The sequence below is a fragment of the Pinus tabuliformis genome, chromosome 8 (assembly GCF_031772625.1).
Source record: "Pinus tabuliformis cultivar Carrire ecotype Pingquan chromosome 8, CPIR1, whole genome shotgun sequence".
NCBI lineage: Eukaryota > Viridiplantae > Streptophyta > Pinopsida > Pinales > Pinaceae > Pinus > Pinus tabuliformis.
The window spans coordinates 525,721,510-525,745,963 of NC_142294.1; the positions used below are offsets into that span (position 1 = coordinate 525,721,510).

The 24,454-nt window shown below is 37.7% G+C and overlaps 1 protein-coding gene across 3 annotated transcripts in view; it reads left to right on the forward strand.

The window, feature by feature from the left end:
- The window catches only part of LOC149236472 (beta-amylase 2, chloroplastic-like), a 336,854-nt gene that overhangs the window by 23,748 nt on the left and 288,652 nt on the right, over positions 1 to 24,454 (forward strand). For all 3 annotated transcript variants that reach the window (XM_089372392.1, XM_089372394.1, XM_089372393.1), the window contains exons 2-4: positions 4,685 to 4,762; positions 4,907 to 5,110; positions 11,328 to 11,522. In XM_089372392.1, the coding sequence (XP_089228518.1) occupies positions 4,685 to 4,762; positions 4,907 to 5,110; positions 11,328 to 11,522 (477 nt within the window). The remainder of the gene's footprint in view (positions 1 to 4,684; positions 4,763 to 4,906; positions 5,111 to 11,327; positions 11,523 to 24,454) is intronic.

Here is a 24,454-nt window from a genome sequence, read left to right on the forward strand (position 1 = left end):
CCCACAAAGATGGAAGAGAGGGCAAATTAGGGTCAAAATAGGCCAACGCTAGGCCCTAGAGGGCTAGCGTTGAGGAAGAAAAGGCTTTGAAGGCCACGGAAGAGGCAAAGGAGTAGGAGGAAGGCCAAGAAGGCCTGGTGTCTCAAGGAATACAACCCTATAGGGATGCTGTGGACCCCACAAGGGTCATGAACTAGGGTAAGAAGGCCGAAAATGGGGGCCGTAAGCCCTTGGAGGGCTACGGTTAGGGAGAAGAGGAAGAGAGGAGGGAGGAGAAGGGAGAGAAGGGAGGATGGAGGGAGTCGAGAGGAGGAGGGGGCTAGCGGAGGACGAAGGAGGGCCAAAGGCTAGGAGAGGCCCACAAGGCTTGTGACCAAGGGAAAGAGGGCAAGCCAAGTGGCCTAGAGGCTACGGCTAGCCCTAGAAGGGACAAAAAAGGTGACGCATGGCCACAAGGAGGGAACAAAGGGAAGGAGGCTAACGCTGGCCTCAGGGAGCCTCAAAAGGGTGATGTAGGCCCTAGAAGGGTTGATGTTGGCGAAGAAGAGGATGATGCTGGCCTTGGAGAGGGTAGATCCGGGCTTAGGAGCCCTAAAACTTGAAACCCTGACTTTGAAAACTTTTATTTGCTTCAGATCTTCAGTTTGCTGCAAATTCTTCAATGGCTGGCTCTGCAATAAATAAATAAATAAATAAACAAATAAATTTAGAGGTTAGATCTTACTCTCAAGGGCCTATTCACAAATACCCAAAACCCCAGTTAGAAAATAATTTACAAAATATATTATACAAATTATTTACAAATGTACAAATATACAATGCTTTTGAAAGGAATTTGAGAAATATTTTTTTTAGAATTTTTTGGATAAATGACTAAGTGTACTTTGAAGAATAGATGCAAGCTACAACCTTAGCGAAATTAGACAAACTATAAAAATATTTGAAGTCCAAACAAGGTCAGCCTATGTTCGCAGATTGTGAACTTGGAGCCCAAGAAATGGGGAACCTGCAAACACTATATAGTTCTTCACGTCTAAACCGTTAGAAGAACAATGGATCAGATCATCTAAGATAGGCCCAAGACTTATCAATAGAGTGTTCCTATCATCTACAATGAAATAACGATTTAATTAAAATTTAAACACAATATAGGAATGCTCGTACCTAGCACATACCACAAATCAGTAGACAAAAGACACCATGAACTGCACCCCAAAGTCTTTATTATGATTCAAAAAAATGTTCCCAGCGGGACAATAACATTACATCAACTTTTCTGTAGAATTACATTAGCCAAATATCAAATGACTTGAGACACAAATGACTCTCTATTTATAGATAAACCCTCCAAGTAGAAAAATAATGGCTAGTTGGCTTGATTCTTGTCAAAATAATTTCGGTCGTCGAAAAATATTTGATCATCTTTTAATCTCCACCGTTGAAATAATTATTTTTGAGGAATTTTCAAATTTGTCATTAAACCCATTTTTATCAGCTCAAAATAATTATTTTGAGCTAATTTCCTCAAAAAAATGACTTTGATTTAACCACCAAGGTGCAAGGGTCCAATTTTTTTGAAATTTCCAATATTTCCTTGGTGGAGGACTCCAAAAATTAATTTCTTTGATACCCACGAATATTTCCACTTGGAGAATTTATTTTTTCTAAGACTCTAACTTTGACTCTAATTAATTAATTTTTTGACTTAGGATTTATTTATTTTTTGTCAGAAAAATTAATTAATTGACGCTTGAGGGGATTTAATATTTTTTCCACCGTCTAATATTTTAGCCATGGTGTCTAAGTATGAGGGATCATGCACTAAAATATTTTTTATATTTCAACCCTCAATGGGGGAACACCTGTTTGGTATAGACCCTCAAATTGCACACCCAATTCTACGACACCATATGATCTAGTAGACCATGTGATTTGTAATAAAATAATTTAGAAAATTAGCTTAAATTATTCCTAGATCACTTTTGCATAAGACTCGACTAAAACACTAGGACTCACCTAAGACTTTGACGAATAATTCCACTCCAGCTTTGGGGTGAGGTTGGAGGGAAAAACTATGCAGACCATCCATGTTTAGTAACACAAATGAATCAGTGAGACAAGAAACCTCCTAGGACGAAATTCTTGCCAAAATAATAGGCTTACCTAGGTTGTTACATACATACACGGTCTTACTAGCATCATTTACATTACAAATTTGTAGAATGGGTTTACAAAGACTCAATAGATTGATGATTGATGATCCGATCTTTTGAAAAAATTTGGCATATCTGCTTCCTTGGAACTTTGACAAAAAGTACGCAATAGGGATAATCATCATCATCTGGACTCCAAATCGAAGCATGCCCATCAAACAATGTCAAGGCCAACTTGGGGGCATGCTGGGTCCACTGGGTACATTATTAAGAATCTCCAGCACTAAGTAAAGTGAGTTCAACATTTTAGCATTTGCAGGTGCTATGAGGTGTTAATAAACTATTGGAATCATCAAAATGCCTAATGCTTTGTTGTGGAGAGGCAACGCTGCATCTCAAGGTCATCACTACTCTTTAGAAGTGAATTACAACCTGGGCATCTTGTGGAGTAAGCATAAAGTGAGTGTGCCCATAGGGCCTCTGTTGCCCTGTGAAGAACCACTTGGCAAAACCATCTTAAAATCATGTGAAAGAAACCACCCATTAGAGACAATGACCATAAATGCAACATAGTAGACCATACTTAATTGTTAAGGGCATAGTCAAACTTCAAACTGAGATCACCTTCAAATATCTAACTAGGCCAAGTCTCGTAAAATTGTTTGTACCTTGTTAGAGGTGGTTAGTTTATTAACGCTATTAAGTGCTTCCAGCCTCTAAGGGGGGTGACATGTCTAGACTCCAAGGTCAACTCTTCAATTTATAGGTGTTAGTGATAATAATGGCAACAAAGGGGAAAAACTTCATGTCTAAGTACCATAGCCATGAAACTAGTTGACGGAGGTCCATCATCTTGATTGTAGAGATGTATGGAGGGAGAAATCGTGGAGGCATGAGTTACTCCTTTCTTTGGCTTGCTTTTTCCACCCCTTTGATGCACCTTTTACTTCTTTTTTATAATGCTTTGATATGGAGCATAGCTCAGGTTTCCAAGCTTGCTTTTAATGATATCGCTTTTATTAACCCTTAAGGATGAGTTAGTTTCTCGCTCATTGGGATTGGGACATCAAAGAGTTCCTTTATTATGTCATGGAGCATCTAGCGCTCAGGAACCAGGTGATGGCTAATGAAGGGGGTAGAGCTCATGCTAGGTTTTTGCCCATGTGCTAATTAGTAATTATGTCCTGACCATCTTCTGCATTTTAACATTTTTCTTTTCTTTTGTTATGGCCATCTTATGCTTTTATCTTTCTTTTAGCTGCATCAACCTCCAAGGAAAAGTTTTTCAGCCTTGACTGAAGGATTTGGATGTGAAGGTGCTGAATCCTATTGAATCAATCATAAGTAAACCCAAAGGATGGATGTGAAATCAAGGGAATGATGAAAGATGTTATGTATGGGATGATTATGGACATGCTACTTCAATCCAAGTTTTCCAAGTAGTGCCCCTCCTATAACCCTAAGGCTTTAGAGGAGGTCCCAATGGACTAGGGCTAAAGGCAAACCCCCCTGGTAAGGTGAGAGAACAAGTTTACAATCAAGATCGGTCAATCATACAAGTCACCCCTTTATCCATGTTAGAATGGCCAAAACACTAAGTAAAAACACTTGATTGCTAAGTGGTTAAAGTACTTGCCGAGTGGTGATCCACCTTTATTGAATAGGAATACTAGATGGTGAGAGGTGTATGACCCGTGCAAATGCCAGAGGAATGTGGCATATCATCATAATTGAGCAATGTATAGGGCTGCTGGCTGGCTGGCTGTCCAAGATAGAAGAACAATTTTCTCCTATAGGGTTAACCACTTTTGGTAGGTAACAATGACCTAGGAGGTAACACTTCCTTACTAAGGTCGTTTTCTTAACCTTCGGAGCGCCTTTGTCGTTCCCCTCTTGTTGAGGCATAACCCCGTTTTTTTTGCCTTTCTCTTCTGCAATGGCTGATGTACTTTTTTTGATTACTATTCAATGTTTATTTACAAATTACATCAACTGGCGTATGGCCATTCCCATTCATCATATATATACAAAACATTGAACCGGGGATCAAAACTGGCGTATTATATGACTAAGTTGATCTTAACTAACTACTAAGTCTAAATATTTTAACAACTTGCATCTTGATGTAGATAAGTCTGATCTTCACAGTTAGGCATGTGGAACTGTTAGGTTAACTAGCTCATAACAACCTTTTTGTCCATAAATTACATTTTAAATTCCAACCTGATTAGCTTTCCGTTGTCCTGCAAGGTACAAATTCTGCTGGAAAAAAACAGAGTTTAGTCAGATGTTCCTTATGTTACCCTGCGGTATTTTAAAATAGTAAAGCATTTGAAAATTAACTTTTTTAGCAGAGAATGTCCTTTGGTTTGACATAAGAAATGAGTGACCCTTTGGGCATATCAGGATTCTATCAGCCATTATTATGCATCTTTTTATGCTTTTAATATGATGCCATTGCTTTATTTGGAAGAATTTGAGTTTATTTTATGCAGGCATTTAAATTCCACTCTAACATGCCAACATTACAGGTGAAAGAGTTACCCCCAAAGGAGCCAGAACGTGATTTTGCAGGAACTCCATGTATTCCAGTATATGTGATGCTGCCAGTGAGTTTCCTAATAGTTCGAGTTAAAATAGAACGACATAACACAAAAAATCATGTTGATTTAATTATTGGTTCATGTATCATGTGATTATTAATTAGACTAATCTATTCCTAATGTATCTATTTATAATTTTTGTAATGTCAGCTTGGAATTATCAATGAGAAATGTGAATTGGTAGATCCAGAAACATTGACAAAACAGTTGAGAACCTTGAAATCTGCAAATGTTGATGGCGTGATGGTAGATTGCTGGTGGGGTATAGTTGAGGGTGATAATCCCCAGAAGTATAATTGGTCTGGCTACAGGGAACTATTCAATATTTTGCGCAAAACAAAGCTTAAACTGCAGGTAAACATCATTTTTTCCTCGAGATAAGCGATGTCTTGCCTTTGCTTCAAGTAAAGTGTTCATTTATCACAATTCTTGGATGGAAGTGTTCTAGATTTTCCTTAAGCATGACAACATCATTTTGGTGTCTAATGCTCCACATTGAAGGGAAAATCACAGGGATATAAACTCGGATAGTTATCTTACAATGCCAGTAGAGAAGTTTGTTTCTTGGAATTCAGGCATGTTTTATATTCACTTCAGATGGGCTTCACCATTCATGAGAAATCTGAAAATAGATATGACCTGTTTTTTTTACAAAGCTTGTGTCCTCTGGAAAGCATATTTTATTCATGACCTTTAATATGTTACCTATTTGCATCTCTAGATACCCCTCCATGATGGTGATTGACATGTGCCCCCTTTTATGACAGCTAATGTCTGAGATCATGGCACTACTTCCTAAACTTCAGTGGAGACATACTTCAGTGGTGTATATGATTATTTTTCCCTCCTGTAGTGATTGATATGTATACTAAACCAAATTACATACATCCCATTTCTAAAGGCATTATTATCAAAAGTTAAATCAGTAGCAAACAAAGGGGAAAACATAATTCTGTATATCATGGGCCAAACCTAGCAACAAAGATAGTGTTATGCTATGAAATACTGCCATGATCTTTAGCATAAATAGTTATTCACCTGGCAGTGTTCAACATTGCCACATGGCAAAAATTATTACAAGCTGTTTATTTTCTGGCGAGGTGTTTGTTACAGTTGCTACTCTACATGTGAAATTCTTATTCTCCTAAGCTCTATCAAAATGTAGAGATGCACGGTTATTGACAAGAAATGTGGAGAAATTCTGTAATGTACCCAATACTCTCTGTGCACTTTGACGATATGCTGTGCTTCTCTTATCCACCCTGTTGAAATTGGGTAGCATTAGGAATTTAGAAGGTACTCTCACATGCCCTTGGTGCTAGGCTTGTGAGAGAGAAACACTTATAAAGTGTGATTTTATGAGTGTGTGGCCTTTGTACCCAAATTGATGGGGTTTTGTGCCCATGGAAAACATTTAATATTCTAATTTAATGTTGAGTTTGGTGTTGGAGATTTCTTGATGGACAAGGGGGCTTTCTGTTGGAGAATCTAGCATGACAACCTTTTAAACAATTCTCCTTGTCCTTAATAATTGTTTGTGAACTTTAGTTAGTTTCTTTATTGTTCTTTATAGATTCTCTTCATCAAACAATTATCAAAAGCATAAACTATGAAGATTATAAAAGACAATGGACACAAAATATAGGCTCCAAGCCAGGGAAAAACCCCTCCAAGGGGAAAGCCTTGCACTGCGTCTCTACTTTCTTGCATAATTATATGTATAATTGCTTGATGACATAATTGAACAAAGAGAATGCTAAAAGTAAACATATATATATCAGTCGCAAGTAATTATCATGATTAGAAATTCTAGCTTGTACTCGAATTTCAATAGAAAGTAGTTGTATGCTCCATCTTTCAACCAGTAACCAGTCAACTCCCTGCATGAAGCCAAATAGGCCATTGCACACAATTTGCCTCTTTTGAGGCCTTCAAACCTCTTCTGCCAACTAAGGAGACCTTCCCATTGATCATCTGTTGAAATAGGCATACAGCATTGCTGCTAAATCCTCTAGCTGGTCTAGTTTAAGGCCAACACATTCACCAAGAACCTCACCAGTCTACATCAAGCTCTTCAACATACTATCCAACCGACTCAAGAGTTCTTCAGTGGACTCTCTAAAACTTGTCATCAGATCATGAATGTTCTGTGAAGACATCTCTCATTTGGGTCCTCACCTTTTTGTTAAGGCTATTGCCCTTGATTCCAAGTCTAGTACACCGATGAGACCTTTTAATCTCTACAACAAACATAGGGGTCCTTTGGCTTGTCTATGGTAGACCAAACTTACTGATGAAACTCCTTGAGATCTCCTACAACTAACTAGCCATCAAGGCCATCCAAGTGACTGAGGGGTCACTTCCCTGGTCTTCTCATCCTTACTTCTTATTTAGTCAATCCTGTAGCATCCAGGGACATAGACAACAAACATGACATTAACTCTATTGGTCCTATCCTTCTCAGACACATCATAAGAGCACATAAAGATACACAAGCTGACATATGAACATTACACAACTATCACAACCATTAAGACTAGATTTATCCATTCAACAGGTGAGCTCATAGGTACATAGTGTATTAGCATAATTTCCTTTTCATTCATTATGGTTTACATTACAGATTTAAGTCGTCAAGGGCACTTATTTTATTACAAACAAATGATGCCTGCAACCGATGAAGGGTGAGGCACGTTCTAACTCACCATAGGCTCAGCGACACTGCAATCTTTCTTGTAGCTGAGCAGACCCGGAAACCATGAGGAAAGTTTGCTCATCAATATGAGTTGGAGTTCTGAAGCCAATCTTCATCCAATCATCTCATTAGTTTCTTTCTTGCTTATGTGCCTTTTTGCTGTGTTCTTGCACTCCCATGAGTGATAGTCTCTTATTTTCTCTATGCCCTCCTCTCTACATGGTCTCCTCGTTTCATGCATAGGGTTTTCGCCTAGTGCACACAAGAGCCTTCTCTTGTCTCTCTGCTTAGCTTTATGCTTGCACACGAGTGCTTCCTCTTCTCAAGAGATCGCTTCCCCCTCTTGCTCGTCTCTTCTTGATTCCTCATTTATGCGCATGACTGCTTCTATTTGCTCTATGCACGCCGTTCCACAAGAGCTTTCTTTCTCCTAGAGAATGCCTCCTCCTCCTGCTCGTCTTGCACTCTTTTCTCTCTCTCTCTCTCCTGGTCCTCTTTTCTTTGGTTTCTTCATTTGATGGGATTAAGTGAGTGCTCAGAAGTCTCCAAAATAGAGGGTATGCAGTCCATACCTTTAGGGAGTTTTGTACTAGTGTCCCACATCATGGATAAGATAGTTGGAGTACAACCCCCACTACATCCATAAATAAGGAAGTTATTTCCACACCTTGCACTAGATATTTTCTTGGGGAAAGTTTGACAATCTCATGTCTCATGATCCTTTGGCACAGCCATTGATTCTTTGGCAAATATTAATTCTCCAAACCCCCTTGTTGGCTTTGCTCCTCCTCATGGCTTCTCTTGGTCTGTATCAAGGCTTCACCTCTTCATCAGCTGACATTGAATTATAATTACAGTTATTCTGGGTCTTTTGCCCATTTACATTTATGTGCCCATATAGCGATCAATAGCATAATTAATTACAGTTACAATATCAGTGGGGTTAAGTTCTGGGGATGTTACACCTTTTCATTGCCAATAATGTCGAAGAGCTGAAAGGAACCTTTAATCTCTCTGGTATGATGAGATTGTTAAATTTGGTGATGCAATAAGACCTTCCAAGGAGCATCCCCTTCCACTGCAAATATCATCCATTTGCCTGTGAGGGCCATCCCTTGCATTTGGACTTTAGGAAGGTCCAAAGGCCCATGTGCACAAGGTAAGGTACAGATATTTCAAGCCACTGAAGTAAGCCCTGTAGGCTCTCCCTGTTTGCTTGAGAGTCTGAGACAATATTGCAGAGCACATGTTCTAAACTTCTATAAGCTGATTTGGAAAAAAAGATACATGATGAATAATACAAATGGCCTGCTGCTAAATTTCTGTCCATCACTATAATGCACCCAGCAAGAGACCGAACCAGATGTTTCTTTTCAAATTTGCCCATGATTCACCTCCATTGATATTTCCTTTGCTCAGAAAATCCAGAATCACTGTTCATAGTAAACTCAGAATCCTCTTCGAGCGGGATCAAAATCACCTAAAGTTGATCTGCTGTGTTTGGGACTGGATTTTTGATCTGGGCAGTCTTGTTAAGCCTGTGATCTAGATCTGGAGACACATGTTTGGTCGCTGCATGATAGGGACTCTGTTGACCTAAACAAATGCATCGTCTGTATACTGTGATCTAGCTTGAACACCCATTCATCCAGAGTTCTTAGAAAGTGTTAGCTGCCTATTCTTGAGCATGTGGCAGTTGACCAGCAGCCTTTTGAGCCTTCTCGACCTCCTCGTCTCACCATTATAGATCTTCTACCCCCATCACAGATTTCTCCCTTATAGATTCCACCACAGATGGGCTGAGCAGCACAGGAATGTTATCTGGGTTTCCATTACAAGCAGTAAAGGTGGTAGCAAGGCAAGGACACAATGATCTAACCTGGGATTTCTGATCTTCATTGACGGAAATAAGATCTCTGTTATGAGCAGAGTGTAAAGGGATGAACTCTTGAAAACGGTTGTGTTCTCTGGATTTACTTTGCCTGGAGGAGACCATACCTTCAAACGGTGGATTGTCTGAAGATTTATGCCCTTGGTGATAGACAAAATGCACAGATCAAGAGCAGTGGGGTGAGCTGAGCCAGGCTCCTGCCCCTGGGCCATCATTGTCCTCTTCTCCTCATTGATTTGTCTCCTGCCAACAATAGATGACTCACTTTACCTTTGTTTCCTCCTTAGTCACTGATGTTTTATAGAAGAGGTCTCAACTTTGAATCTTGTTTTGAGAAGGGACTTGCAAAATAGTTCCTTTTTATTTGCACAAAGAATTCTATATTTTGTTGCCAGATTTCATCCACTAGTGCTTGCTAAGTTGGAGCTTACAGGCTAAAAACTGATGTTGCCAAATAAACTGGGTATAATTTCAATCTAAAGTTTTCTTCTCTGAAAACAGTTGTTGTAAAATTTTGAGGCCATGCATTAAGGTTTTAAGCAATAAAAGGACCATTTCTGGATTTTGAATTGATCAAAGTTTGTACCACAGTTTTAATTGCTGTGGGTTTCTACTGTGAATGCTGATTTAAGCGTTGTTGGTGAATTGGATGCATAATCATAGATTGATCCTTAATTGCTTGATGCACCTGTGAAAGCAGTTTAACTTATAGTGACATCACAAAGTTATTCTCTCCAGTTTTCTTTGTTGCTGTTTTCATTGGATAAACGATGTTGTGCTATTCCGTAATGTAAGGGTCCTAAATTCAGAATATAACAGGGTTTAACAAATTCATGTTCAGAATAACTGTGAAGCCCTAAATTTGAAACTTTGGAGCTCTAAATCCAAAATTTAACAGGGTTTAACAAAATTTTGCTCACAAAATACCAGTATATGTAATTTTAATACATAATTTGTCAATTCTTATATTGAGTACCAACCTGTCTGGTCTGCTGCTACTCTCGCTCGCACTGTGTGCTTTGCAGCGACTCTTGCTCCCGCTGTGTTACCAAAACGACCAAAACCTCCCTGCCAAACTGATCACAACTTCAGTGTCCAGCTCCAAAGTACTTCAATTTCGAGGTACTCTGGCCCTCGTGCCCAAAACTTCAAGAACAATTGAGCTCAGAATGCTTTCTATTAGCAACACTCTGAGAATTTCCTACTGTCTCTCTGTCAATTTCCCCAAAATTCCTCCTTGCACTTCCTCCAAAGACCAGACCCCCTTCTAAGCCGCACTCCTTATATCTCTCAGAATCACCGTCTTTCTTCCCTTTCACTGTCTCAGTGTCCTGTTACGTGGAACTCAGCATGTTCTTCAATCCATTTTAACCTTATGTTATTTGATAAGATTTGATTGAGTAGGTTATTCACCTTTAAAGGATATGCTTAGTCGACAAGTTTAATCCATAGGCTTTATTTAAAAGGTTATAGTTTGTACAAACATTTATGTCCTATGTCCCTTTAATTATATTTATTATATTTCCTTAAATTCCTTTATATTGTAATTAATACAAAATATATAATTTCATTATTATACTTAATAATTAACAATAATTAATATAATATTATGCTATAGTTCTTATTTGGTTAATATAATTCATAATATTATAGTTACTTTCTATTTTGTATAACACTTTGTATTTACTTTTATTTTGGATAATATGTTAATGGTGGTTTACATAGTAAGTAACCCATCTTAATATATACATTATATTCTGTCGAGTTTGGTATTTATTCAGTATCTCAATAATTCATTTATTGGACTTTTCATAATTAGTTAACACATATACTAGTGCAGTGCATGCGATGCATGCATATGTAACTATCATATGCATGCTAATTTTCACATTCTATTTGTAATTGTAGGTGGGTCATTACATGTAAGTTGCATAGGTTTTGGTGTTTTCTAATCATATTTTTTGTGATGTCATCTCTATCATCAGGTGGTTATGTCATTTCATGAATGTGGTGGGAATGTGGGCGATGATGTGAACATTACCCTGCCAAAATGGATATTGGAGATTGGGAAAGATAATCCTGATATATTTTTCACAGATCGGGAGGGAAGGCGAAATAAGGAATGCCTCACTTGGGGCATAGATAAGGAAAGAGTCTTGAGAGGTCGAACGGGTCTTGAGGTATTAATGTTTTTTTGGTCGTTTTCTGTTAAATAACTTGTCTGTGCATGTTTTGATTCTTTAATAAAGTGACTGCAATTAAACTTGTCCCACATCTGAAACTGTGATTAAAATTCTTTTGATGAGGCTCAATCCCAATAACTGAAGTAAACTATCTAAAAGGTGGTTCTTTATTCCTTTGTTTTGCATAACACTTGTAATATGTTTTTTCTATGATCTGGTATAACTGTGGCTGTGACAAATTGATTATTTTGTTAGATTAGTGGCATAGTTCAGATTGTTTTCATCCTTTTGCAAATACTAAGAATCCATTAATGATCATTCACATAATATTTGATGGTGTGAGCCAAAGATTGAGAAAGATGACGATAGCTAATTAGTAAACAGAAATCCAAAGTTTTATAGCAATTTAAGGTGCACACATATATGGAGATTCAAACATGAAGGCGGAGAGAAATATGGAGATTGAATCTCATTAATAATGCTGCAGCCAGTGCATCTCTCCCCGAACACCTTTACATCATATCATATTATAATTTATAATATGCTTAAATGGTTATGGTGGTTTAACCATGTAAACCTTGACCTTCAACCCTAGGGCCCTCCTAATGCTATGTAATTAATGGTATTGTTAGATTCTTAAAGTAAAAGGCCGAAAATGAAAGATTAACATTACCATTGATTGTTTCAGGGTGTTTAAGAGTGTTTCCAACCTCATTGGATTTCATACGGAGAAAGTAGAAATTTAGATCCCACTCAAAATCTAGGAGACATTAGTTTTCAGTATTTGGTGGCATTGATTGTTGAAATCCTTTGTCATGACCCTAGTAAAAATCTTCCCATCACGCAAACAAAATCTCAGTTTGACATGTTAACCTTTTTCTATCTTATGTAATTGCTTAGAGGGTGTTATTGATAACGAGGATCCCAACATAGGCAATGACTTTGATGATACGTATGTATTTGTTGTAGCAATGCTTTTTTTTGGACTACAAAGGCCATCTGGAGCCTCTTTTTTTGAAGTATTTTTGGTTCAAGGATGGATTGCATTCAATGCTATTTTGGTTATATGCACCCTTGCATATTTTCATATAATGGTTTGGATTCATATGGATGCACATGAATATTTATGTATCCTTTTTCGAAATTTCAATATTTATGTATTTTTGGGTTGACCAGTTTTTTAGTCTGGTCCTCGGTTTTGGGGTTGACTCATTTGGTTTTGATAATATTGGTTCATTGTCAGTGGTTCATTTTCAGTTTTAACTTTAGAGTCTTGCCTCTAGATACCGATGATCTCAGACTCAGTCTTTGACTCGTAACTTTTTACTATTTTTGAGTTTGAGTAATTTCAATTTACTATTCTAGTCTTTAGTCTTTAGCATCTACTATCTTTCTTAGTACGAATAAAATTCTAGATAATAAGTGAAATTCAAATCAATGTATACAATATTTTACTATTTTTATTTTATTGAATCATTAATGATGTATGAATCAATGCATTTCATTATTGAATTTGAATTTGAATTTGAATCATGTTTACACACACACACACCCCAACGCCCCCCATCCCCGTTGAATTTCCCTAAAATTTGGGGGTGCTCCCACACGACCCCCCTATGCATATCCCCATTCCCACGTTCCCCCCATCTCAGAAACTTGGTGGAACATTGGACAATAGTTGTTTATGGATTTCAGGATTAGATCTAGGGTTTTGGCATGGATATTATTATTTTAGCGTTGAGGAGCTTTGAGGCTAGAACTCTATATAATAGAGGCTCCACCCACATGTAATGGTTGTTGAATGTTTTTGGAGACGCCCTAGACTAGTGCTTGAGATATTTTTGTAGCTTATTAGAGCTTGAGGTTGGTGATATTCGATGCTATTGTTTGAATATGAATGCTGGAAGTTTTTATCTTTCCAAATGTGTTATGAGAGCTTGATTTGGGTAATTTTGTTCCCAATTTAAGAGAATATGTATGTGGTCATATTCTCTCTTGAATCCTGTATTGTTCATGGCTGAAAATATTTAAATGAATATGATATTTCTTGATTAAAACTTGTTGGAATTTCCTCTTATTAGTTGTGAACAATCTGTCATACATGATTGATAAACTCTCCTTCATTAGGGTTTTAAAATCAGAATTTGTATTTGTGGACAGCAAAAAATCGATGGCTTTAGCTGGCTAATTTCAGATGTAGTTTTGATCATTCACTTGAGAAAAAGCTCATTAATCCATTGCATCACCCATATGCCCATTATAATCTTAGGCACTAGTCTTGCTTTCAAACCATCTAAATTTTTATAAAATCAACCTTTTCATTTTGCTATTGTAAATCTGAAACAAATTAAAATAAAAAATCAAAATTCAGATTTACTTTTCCTAAGCCTCATCTTTCATTCGCGATCATCCTTAGTTGGCTTAGGGTTTCTTAGGTGCTCGTAGGGTTTTGCTTGAATTTATGACTTTTGCCTCAAGAAACTGTGGAGGAATCCATAGGGCAGCTAGAGTAGGTGATTTCTCTTCTTTGATAACTACTTGTGATGTATTTTTACTTTACTTGATTAACTTCTTTTTTTACTTGATTATTATTAGTGTTCTCTATCATCAACAACTACCAAATCATAAAGAACAATGAGACAATAGGACACAAGGTGTAAGCGATCAGCCAGGGCCAAAACCTCTCCAATTGAGAGGAAAACCCACCAAAATTCTTCTCTTTTTATAGAACTTCAATTGATGAATTTCAAGACCTAGGACCCTTGAGCAAGACCCTCTAAGACCAAGTCAAATCATTTTTTCTTGACAAACTTTCCTTCCAGCAATTCTTCAGCAACTTCTGCGATTTCAACCTCTAGCAAATTCTTCTGTAATTTTGACCCCCCCGCAAATTCTTTTGCAACTTCAAACTCCCAACAGATTCTTCTGCAACTTTGACCTCCAATAGTTTCTTCTGTAGAAACCCTAGTTCACACGTGTGGCTAGATGGATGAATTTGTTTCCTTTCTCCTTTGCTTGACTTGACTTCTCTTCCTTGATACTTTAACTTGCAAAGGATACCTTTCTTGACCCAAAACTCAACCCTTGATGATGATGGAAATTGGATACTTGCTGTTGCATGAATATGCCCTAATATGTAATATCCTCAATTTTCCTAAGCCACTTAGAAAATATTACACTTTTTGACAAATTCAGAATTAGCAACAATTTTGGGTTATTTGACTTAGGAGAGGGAGAAAATTGAATTCCTTGTGGGTTGTGGGGGCCACACACAAAAGGATTATGCACCCCCTTAGGAAAACACACTTGTGGAGAGAGAAGGAAAGAAGGAAAGCATACTAGTGGAGGATGGGGCCCACGAGGAAAGGAAGACGACAACAAGCATAAATAGAAGAGGAGGGACCATCATTTGGGAGCTTTTATCAATTTGAAAATTATACTACTGTTTGCTTGAGTTGTTGAGCCAAGTCAACATTGTGTTCAACACAGGAGGTTTCCGAGGGGAAATCTCAACTCCTTATTCAGTGGACTTCGAGTGCCACCCTAGAGGAGCCTTTGCTTTATTGTGGAGCTGTTCGGGAGGTAATTCTACAAGTTAATTTGTGGCATTATGGAGCATTTTGGGCGCAGAGAGGTACCACGCTTTCCTGAGGAGAACGAGCTACAGAGTAGCAACATTTCCGAGAATTTAGGAGCATATTCCCTCAGGGTTCAACAACATTTTTGCAGAGGTTTGTTCGGTGGTTTGAGGGACTACCTTATTGGTCAAATTCTTTTCTGCTGGGCTAGTGCAAAGGTGACTGGATTGGGGCTTGCGTAGTCATTAGGAAGGCCACTCATTGTGGATGTTTGATTAGTGATTTTGAGGATGAGTTGGCTTGGGGACATAAGGAGGCCACTCATTGTGGAGGTTTGATTGGTGATTTTGGGGTTGAGTTGGCTTGGGGACATAAGGAGGATATTGGGGGAGAATACTCAACATTTTGGAAGTAGCAAGCAACATTATTTCTTGGAGCGTCGAATTACCCAGCTGTTAGAGGAGCAAGCCACAATTGGGGGTAATTTTAGAGGTTGGAATTAGGCCCAACCCTTTCTGGGTTCGTTGAGGAGAGGCCAAGATTATTTTAGTAGAATTTTTTGAGCACTCTTGAGGATAAAATTCCTATTCTCATTTAGCAGGCAACAATAAAAATTGTTGGAGGAGGGCACAATTTATTTTGGGATCATTTCCACCACTTGGGTTCCCGTGATATTTCTGGGTTTTGTTGAGCAGGTAGAGTAGAGGTTGTGGGTAATTTCTCAGAATTTTTGGAGTAGTTTGGAGGGCTAAATCAACAGTTCCTTTCCAGCGGCAACCATAGTTTTCTGGGTGAATGCAGATTTGGTAGTGGAGCCATTTCCAGTACCTGGGTACTATCACATTCACCTAAGATCTTGCCTTGCTTGCTGTAGCAAGCCCAGGTTCTTTTGTTCCTACTCATTATACTTCATCTGGTTAATATAATAAAAAGACTTAGCGTTTTGGATGTTATTTCTGGTGTAGTCTGGTATTTCTGCATGTGTACAATTTTTATTGCATGTTTATGATTTCACTACTGTTATCACTTAATATTTCCGTTAGGAATATTACATTCTTCTTCGCACTCTTTTCTTTTTCTTGATCGAACTTGAGTGAAGTGAGTGATTTTTTGCAAGTGAGGTCGAAGTCTCCCTTAAATATAGGTCTTGTACTAGGTCGATTACTCTTTTTAGGTCGACTTGTCCACTTGAGAAGGCCGGTTTGATATTTGCTCCATTACGAGGTCTTAGAGGGTCTTTTGACTTTATTTTGACTTAGATAAAATTTCTTTTACAATATGTAACATGCTCAAATGGGTCTTCAATACATGACAATGACTCAATTGACTTGTTTACTAAATAACAGGCTCTAGAAGCACTCAATGGGTGTTTGACCTAAAAATAAATTTCTCTTGACCATGAAACCCATGCCTCAACAACAACAATAATAAATTTATTTGTCTCTTTTCATTAAAAACATCAAATCATGATTACATATGTCATTATGAAGATCGAACCTAATTACATGTTTTAACAGAAATAAGGATTTGGGTGGTAACAAAAAGGAATACCCAAATATCAAACAATGACCCCTAGGGTGAATACTATTGTGTTGCTAGAATCCAACCCAACTAGCCAAAAATTCCATAGCACCTAGGCCAAAAATTAGAGTAGTAGGGAAGGTAAGATTTATTATCCTATTTGGAGCGGGGAAGGGTGCGGGTTAGGGGTTTTGTGTTGCTAAACTACCTCAACATCAGGATTGTAGGAAGGACATTTTCTTCTAAGGAGATTTCAGGGAATTCACCTCCTCCTAGAAGGAGTGGCATTATATTGGTTAGGAGGATGGGCTTTGTTATCACACAAACCCTCACTTCTTGAGATAAAGTCGTAAAGCTCAAGAAAGGCTTTAGTGTAACTACTACTAATAATAATCATCTAATTTTAAAGTCACAACCATGCTAGACACCAAATTGGTGTATGAGACTCCCTTGTTTGTTGGTCAAGGGATCCCCCCTCTATGTAGTTATTTGATTGCTAAATTCAATGGAGGTGTACATACTCTAACCCCCTCTAGATTTGAACCTGTGACCTCTTGGGAGGAAACACAAGTTCTTAACCATTACACCCATTAAAGTTGTACTAAGAGGGAGGCCACTGTCACCTCACCAACCCTCTTTTGCACTTTAGGCCAAGTCTCCTTTAGGCCAAGTCTCCTTTGGTCAAGGGGGGCTTTCCTAGGATAGGATTGCTAGAACTTGTGCAAGAAAATCCAAGGTGAAATGAAGAGGTCATTCTAGCAAAATAGTTTTTGTGTTGTGTTGCCTCTTTAGGGTAAGTACATCTAGAGAAACATTCATTTGGGTGTGATGATGCTACTTGGACAAGTTTCCTCGCTCATCTTTTTCAATTTAGACTTGTTCTTCCACTTCTTTGCATCCAATACATGATAATTACATGATCTTTTTTAGATGACTCCACCATGGTATACTAGCTCCTATGCATTACACACCAAATTATATTGCACTCACAAATGTTACTTCATGGTGATTTTTATTTCAGCTAATGTGCTTTGATTTCATGTGTGATTTCCTTGCTTAGATGTGGTGTGATTATTTCTAACCTTCTTGTGAAAGTAATAAACACTGGGTTGGAACTAATAACACTTCTTAACAATAAATATTTAATTATTTTGTCTTGTGCATAGTTTTAAAAATTGGAATCGGATTTTGAATCGATTGCCTATCTAACTGGGATTCAAACCATAATTAGATCAAACTGGATTCAATGAAGTAGATATGAAAAAAAGCATATAGTAATTAATTTTGAATGAAAAAGTTTTTAAGATTACAAACCATTAGAGACAAAATGTGCAAATTTTTCTCATCTATATACTGTGTAAGGGTGCATATATCAAAATGGTACCGAGTGCAATACATATCATCAATAAAATACATAACCATTGATGCTCTAAATGGCCTTTAGAGTCTGTTGTCGCACAGAATGTCTAGGCATTGCGACAATGGCTCAGATCGGGGGCTGTCACCCTGATCCCCAATCTCTCCATTTAAGCTGTCTCCCTACCGCAGGCTAAGGGGGGTAGACCCTATGGAAAAGTGGAATGAAGAAGAACTAGTTGGGAACCAACCAGTTCGGGAGACACAACGAGGTGATCAAGTACTTGATTAAGGTTTAGCAAGACTTAGAAATTGATTAGATTTTAAATGGTTAATACCAGTGCCTTATGGAGTCAACGATCTTGCTAGGGAAATGGAGACCAAGTAATCGATTAGCAACTGCTGCTTAGGAAACAAAGATATGAAATCTATTTATAATTTCACGATAAAATTATTTAACAATCGCTTGAAAATATTTGCAAAATGTCTAACATGTAACGAGCATTAAATAATTCAAGCAATGACGATCAATTTCACTAGATGCACAATGTCTTAGCAATTAAATTTCAAGAGATACAAATACTTTAAACAACCACGAAATGTAAATGGTAACAAGTTTAGATCCTAGAATTTAAATGATTATGCTTAGTGACCCAAATCTAGGAAATTCACCACTTTCCAATAGTTAATCTTAAGATATAAAAATTTAAGCACATTTAACTATAGAAAAATGAGAAATACTAATACCACAAAAGTTCACTTTTAGATTTTATCCTTAACACAATAGACACGAAGAAGGAATAAATTTTTTTTGACAAATTTAGTTAGTCCTTTAGGAAATCTTTTTCTCAATATGCTAAGCAAGACTTAATGTGCAGTAAATGATTAATCAAGATTTTCTTTTAATGTGACCAAAGTAAATCGGAAGATTAAATATATTTTAAATTTTTTAATGGGCCAGAGGCCACATAAAAATTTAAAAAATATCTTTTAACGCTAAAAATTTACTTTTGATTTAAAAATTTCAGGATGCCTCAAAATCAAATAAAATTAATTTGAAGCCCCTTTTAGCCTTTTTTATTTAAAATTTTTAGGGTTTTTAGATTATTTATATATATTCTTAAGAATTTTCTTATTTTTTGAATTTTAATAAAAAAAATTCAAACTAGATCAAAACCAATGAAAATCATAACATAAACCTAGCTCCCTTTTTTATTTTATTTATATATATATATATATTTTTTAGAATTCTCTTTTAAATAAAAACAAATGGAAATGATAAAAATTAAAATCAAAACCAAAGATCAAAAATAAAAAAGAAATCAAACCAACCCTATCCTAAACTATACGTAACAGAAAAATCGTGGAATGAAACTAAACCTGGACTTCACCATACGTAATAGCAAAAGGAATCGAATATTTGTTGTTTTACGGTGTGTGCAGGTGATGGCAGAAGCGTGGGAGAGCTTCGATGGTGGGAATGAAGGTATGAGAAAGGGAACGCGGGTGCTGCAGTGAGGACGCAGGTTGGAAGGAGATGCTGGACGGAGGGAGCAATGGCAGCAACGGAAAGGAGAAGGGATGGCGGCGAGGAGCTAAGCAATACACTGCAGATAGGTAGCTCAATGGATTTGCTGCGGAATAGGGAGGTTTACGCAGTGAGAGAATTCTATGAGAACAGTTAAGGAGCAGCGCAGGATTAGCTAGTTATCGGGATGAGGGAAAACGAGCTGCAGAGAAAGCGCAAAGGGATGCGTAGAGGGTTAATGGGCAGCAAGGAGGGGAGAAGGTTTTGTGAAGGAGGTGAATGCCACGTACAGGAGCAGAAAAGATGCAGTTTAGTGATGGTGAAGTATGGTAGGAGCTGTGGATGAAGGCGTGCAAGTTTATGGGCAGAGATATGAGGGGTAGCGTGAAAACTGAGGGTTAGGCGTAGGGAAACTATGGCAGCGTTCCTTTTTTTTTATTGTTTTGCTTGAAATGCAAGTTTGGAGCTCAAGAAAGCTGGGGGCAGCGTGGATGAAAAGTTTTGACAGCAGCGAGATGGGTATGGAGGGCTGCGAATGCAGCAATGAGGCTGCAAGAAGTCGAGCAACATAGAGGGACGTAGGGAGATAGAGCCGCAGGCCAAACGGAGGAAAAATCAAGATTTCTCTGCAGCAGCAAAACTAAAAACCCAGGCAGCAATAAAAAAACTGAGAAATTTCCCAAAAAAAATTGATCTTAAGAATTTTTGGATCAGATGTAAAACCCTTATTAAAATTTCGATCAGATTTAAAATAAAAAATTTAAACCCTTAGATTGCAACAAATCTGGACAGTATCCCTGCAAAATGATTTCGAGAGTCTCAGGAAGGCAGCCCAGAAAAAATGAATTTCACACTTGCTCTTCAGATTTATCAATGAAACCCTTGTAAGATTATTTCTAGATTTAAAATATCTGAAAACCCTTGGACTGCAAAAATAATGCGCCTGCAAAAGCTAGTTTTGAGGCCAGATCTTACCCTCCAGGGCCTAGATCGGGCTTCAAAATCTAACTTCACCTTTAGATATACAACCTGTACCTGAAAACACAAACAACCAGAACCTGAATATGCAAAAATAAATGAAACTCGAGAAACCCAAGTCAATTTTTTTTAACAGATCTATGCACAGGAACAACAGATCTATCAAATCTGGCGAGTGTGAGTCCAACTCCGCTCCCAGATCTGATAATCTAAGGCTCTTAAAAGCCAGATTTATCAATTTAGCATAGAAAATTTTTGAAAATTTTAATTTAAACGGAGGTGCTTCGCCCAAAACCCTTCATGCATCAACAATAAAAATTCTTATGATAAGCCCGAGATCCAATCAAGCTGGGCTCTTTAGAAAATACTAATCGGGAGTTGGTTGGTCCAACTGAAAACTTCCCCGAACACCCGATGATCCTAAAAATCAAGAATTTCCTGCACAACTCAATTCGACCATTAATGTAGAGCGAGAAAATGATAATAAAATTCAGATTTAATAGAGATACCTGCTATTATATTCAAAATTTAAATTACCATTCAAACCCCAGTGATTGAGCAAGATACCTGTGCTCAAATCACTCTTCAGAAAGCTATCATCAACGGCTAAAAGGAAATCTATGCATGAAAATAACACATCTTACAGCATTTTCACGAAGAGTAACACCAGCAGAAATTAACCCCAAAGTCTTTCTTTATTGCTCATAAAAAGATTACAAGAGAGCTTTCACTTAGCACACGACTCAAGGATCGAATGTTTTTAACTGACAACTGACCTCCTATTTAAAGATAAATCTTCCAACGGCTAGTTCGAGTGATCCTTGTCAAAGTGATCTCGACCGTTGATGAGGATCAAAATTTTTTTTTAATCTCATCTGTCAAAATTTTAAATATTGAGGAAATTTCGAACTTTTCAATTAAATGTATTTTAATTAATTCAAAAATTAAAATTTTGCATTAATTTCCTCAAAATTTTAATTTTGACTTAACCCCAGGGACCAAAGGCCTAAAATTTAGCAAAATAATCAATTTACCTTAGTCCTTGGGCCTTTTAAAATTTGAATTTTAAGGACACACGAATTTCGCCTTTGGAAAATTTAAATTTACCTAGGACCTATAATTAATTAAATTTCTGGCTTAGGATTTTAATTAATTTTGTCCAGAAAATTTTATTAATTAACCTATGAGGGGATAAATTATTTTTTCAACTCTCAAGGCACTTTACATCATTATTTTCATATATTTTACATCACAAGGGGGAAAACCCATCTAAAACAGACCCTCAAAGACCACCCATTTCTGCAACACAAATATAATCCAAGAGACTAAGCAATTTGTAATAAAATAACCTAACCAAATAGTTAGTACTATTCCCAAATCACTTTTACATAGACTCGATCTATAACACTAGGACTCGCCTAAGATCTTGGTGACAAAATTCATTTCGGCTTTGGGGTAAGGCTGAAGGAAAACTCTGCCGACCATCCGAGAATGGATTGGTGAGACAAAAAACCTCCCGGAATGTAGATCGTTACCAAAAGAATAGGTTTACCTAGGCAATTACATACATGACACAGATCTGCTGAGATTATTTACATCACATATATGCAGATGGATTTACATTATAACATGACAACCAAGCTGATGATGATAGCTGGACGAATCGGACATATCGGTCAGGTGCTATCCCTTTTGCGAAAAAGGGGGTATACTGCTATGGGTCGTTGACACGTAGAGGTCAACAGAGTCCAAAAACAATGCTACAACTCAAGATACTAGGCCACTAGCTTACTACAAATCACTAATCAACATGATCACTCATCAAACTCATCATCACTACTACACATGGGATCATCACGAGGAGCTACATAAACATCATCTGACTCAGGGTCTAAGGACTCAAACTCCTCTCTAGCCTTAGTAGCAGTACTAGCAGTGGGAAGAGCAACGACACTAGGCCTAACAAAATTAGAAGCACGAGTTCGTCGAGTTGCACAACAACTTCTTCCCTCACCATGTGCCATGCTTGGTCTTGGTCATTTGCTTCATTCAAATCCTGGTTCGACTACTAGATTTGCATTAGGATCAACACCCCCCAACTCCATGGCATTGATATCAAAATTAGTATCAAACTCGATTGAGTCTCCTCCACCCATGAAGTTGGTTCAATATCATCCAACATAATAGGATCTGTATCAAGTCTTTTGTTTAACAATTGGTTGTGCCTTAGTCAAACGTTGTGTTGCACAAAGAAAAGATCATTAACCATTTTTGTTCCAAACAATTTCTCTTCTTCATGTGAATTCGTTCAAAAGTAGACCAACTGTGCTCACATCTAGAAGCATTATAAGTTTGGCCGAGAACTCTATTTGCAAACTTTTGCAATTGAGGACATTGGTTGCCAAACGAATCCCACGAGTGTGTTGCAAAGACAAATGTTAAATTGGCAACTAGGGCCAAACTCCATGTGGGTCAGCTTATTTATGGCAGCTGATATTTTTATTGGATCCCTCTTGTCGAGAGGTTTAGGATTGATCTAAAGATCATCCGATTTTGATAAGTATTTATGGAGATATGAATTTATTTAGATTATGGAATTATCATCTAGCCGACCAGCAATTTGAGTAGGCTCAAAAGCCCAATAGACATGTCTATTCATCACATACACGTTAGTATAAATAGAAGAGGATTTGAAGTCATTTGGAATACACCTCAAGTGATATCCTCTCCACATCTTGGGTTTTTGGAGAAGGAGATACATTATGGATTATATTGGCCTAATATAATGGAGAACGCAGTCATAAATCGACAGGCAAGTATATGAAGCCGCAACTGCAGTTAAAGTATATAGCAAATCATACGCTGTTCTTAAAGAGAAGTAATACGCTGTCCAGAAGACATATCACGCATGAAGATAAAAGGAATGCAGTCATATGTATGGGTGTGGAATGCAGTCATGGAATGCTGTCATACCCTAGATCTGGCAGCGGGGTTGAAGAACGCAGTCATATGTATGGAACGCTGTCATACCCTAGATCTGGTAGCGTGGTTGAAGAGATACGTGGACATATATATATACATGCTTCACGCTGTAGCACGCCTATGGGAATGAAGTCATATGCATGGAACGTTGTCATACCCTAGATCTGGCAGCGTGGTAGAGATATGTGGAATATATACTGCATGGCATATATCATTGTCACAGTCATATACGCTCAACGCAGGTGGATATGCAGCAACACAATGAATATATATACGCACAGTAATACACGCAGGTGGATACACAGCAACTTCATGAATGGTTATACTATGGGCATACATGTTGTTATGAATAACGCAGTCATGGCATTATAATATCGGTCATGACATTAGTATAACACAGTCATGCTGCTATAAATAGCAATGCATATATACGCTGTTGAATAACGCAGCTATGGGCATACATGCTATGAATAACGCAGTCATGAAAATATATATACGCTGGCAAATACATGTTGTAGTACCACAGTCATGATATACGCATAGCATGGAGATGCGCTGTCATGTCAGCTGAACGCAGTCCTGTTCAGTGGAATTGTGTCAGCATATTCAATGACATGGCATGGCATGGCATGAAAGACACTCTATGTAGAATATGGACATCATGAGATATATGAGCAGCATGATGAATATGGACATCATGAGATATATAGGCAGTATGAAGTAGATCATGGACACCATGATGTATGGGCAGCGTGATGTATGAGATCATGAGCAGCATGATGGTGCTACACGGTAAGGTGCAGCTCATGGACGAGATGCAAAATGATGATAGGTGAAAGAGTCACCTTGGAGAATCAGTTGAAGCAGAATGTCTTCAACTGATCTCATCGTTATACGAAATGATCTATGCTAGATCTAGATAAGTCAAAGTGTTGACTTCTATTGTAAATGTACTATCTTTCTTTCTCTCTCTCTCTTTCTCTGTT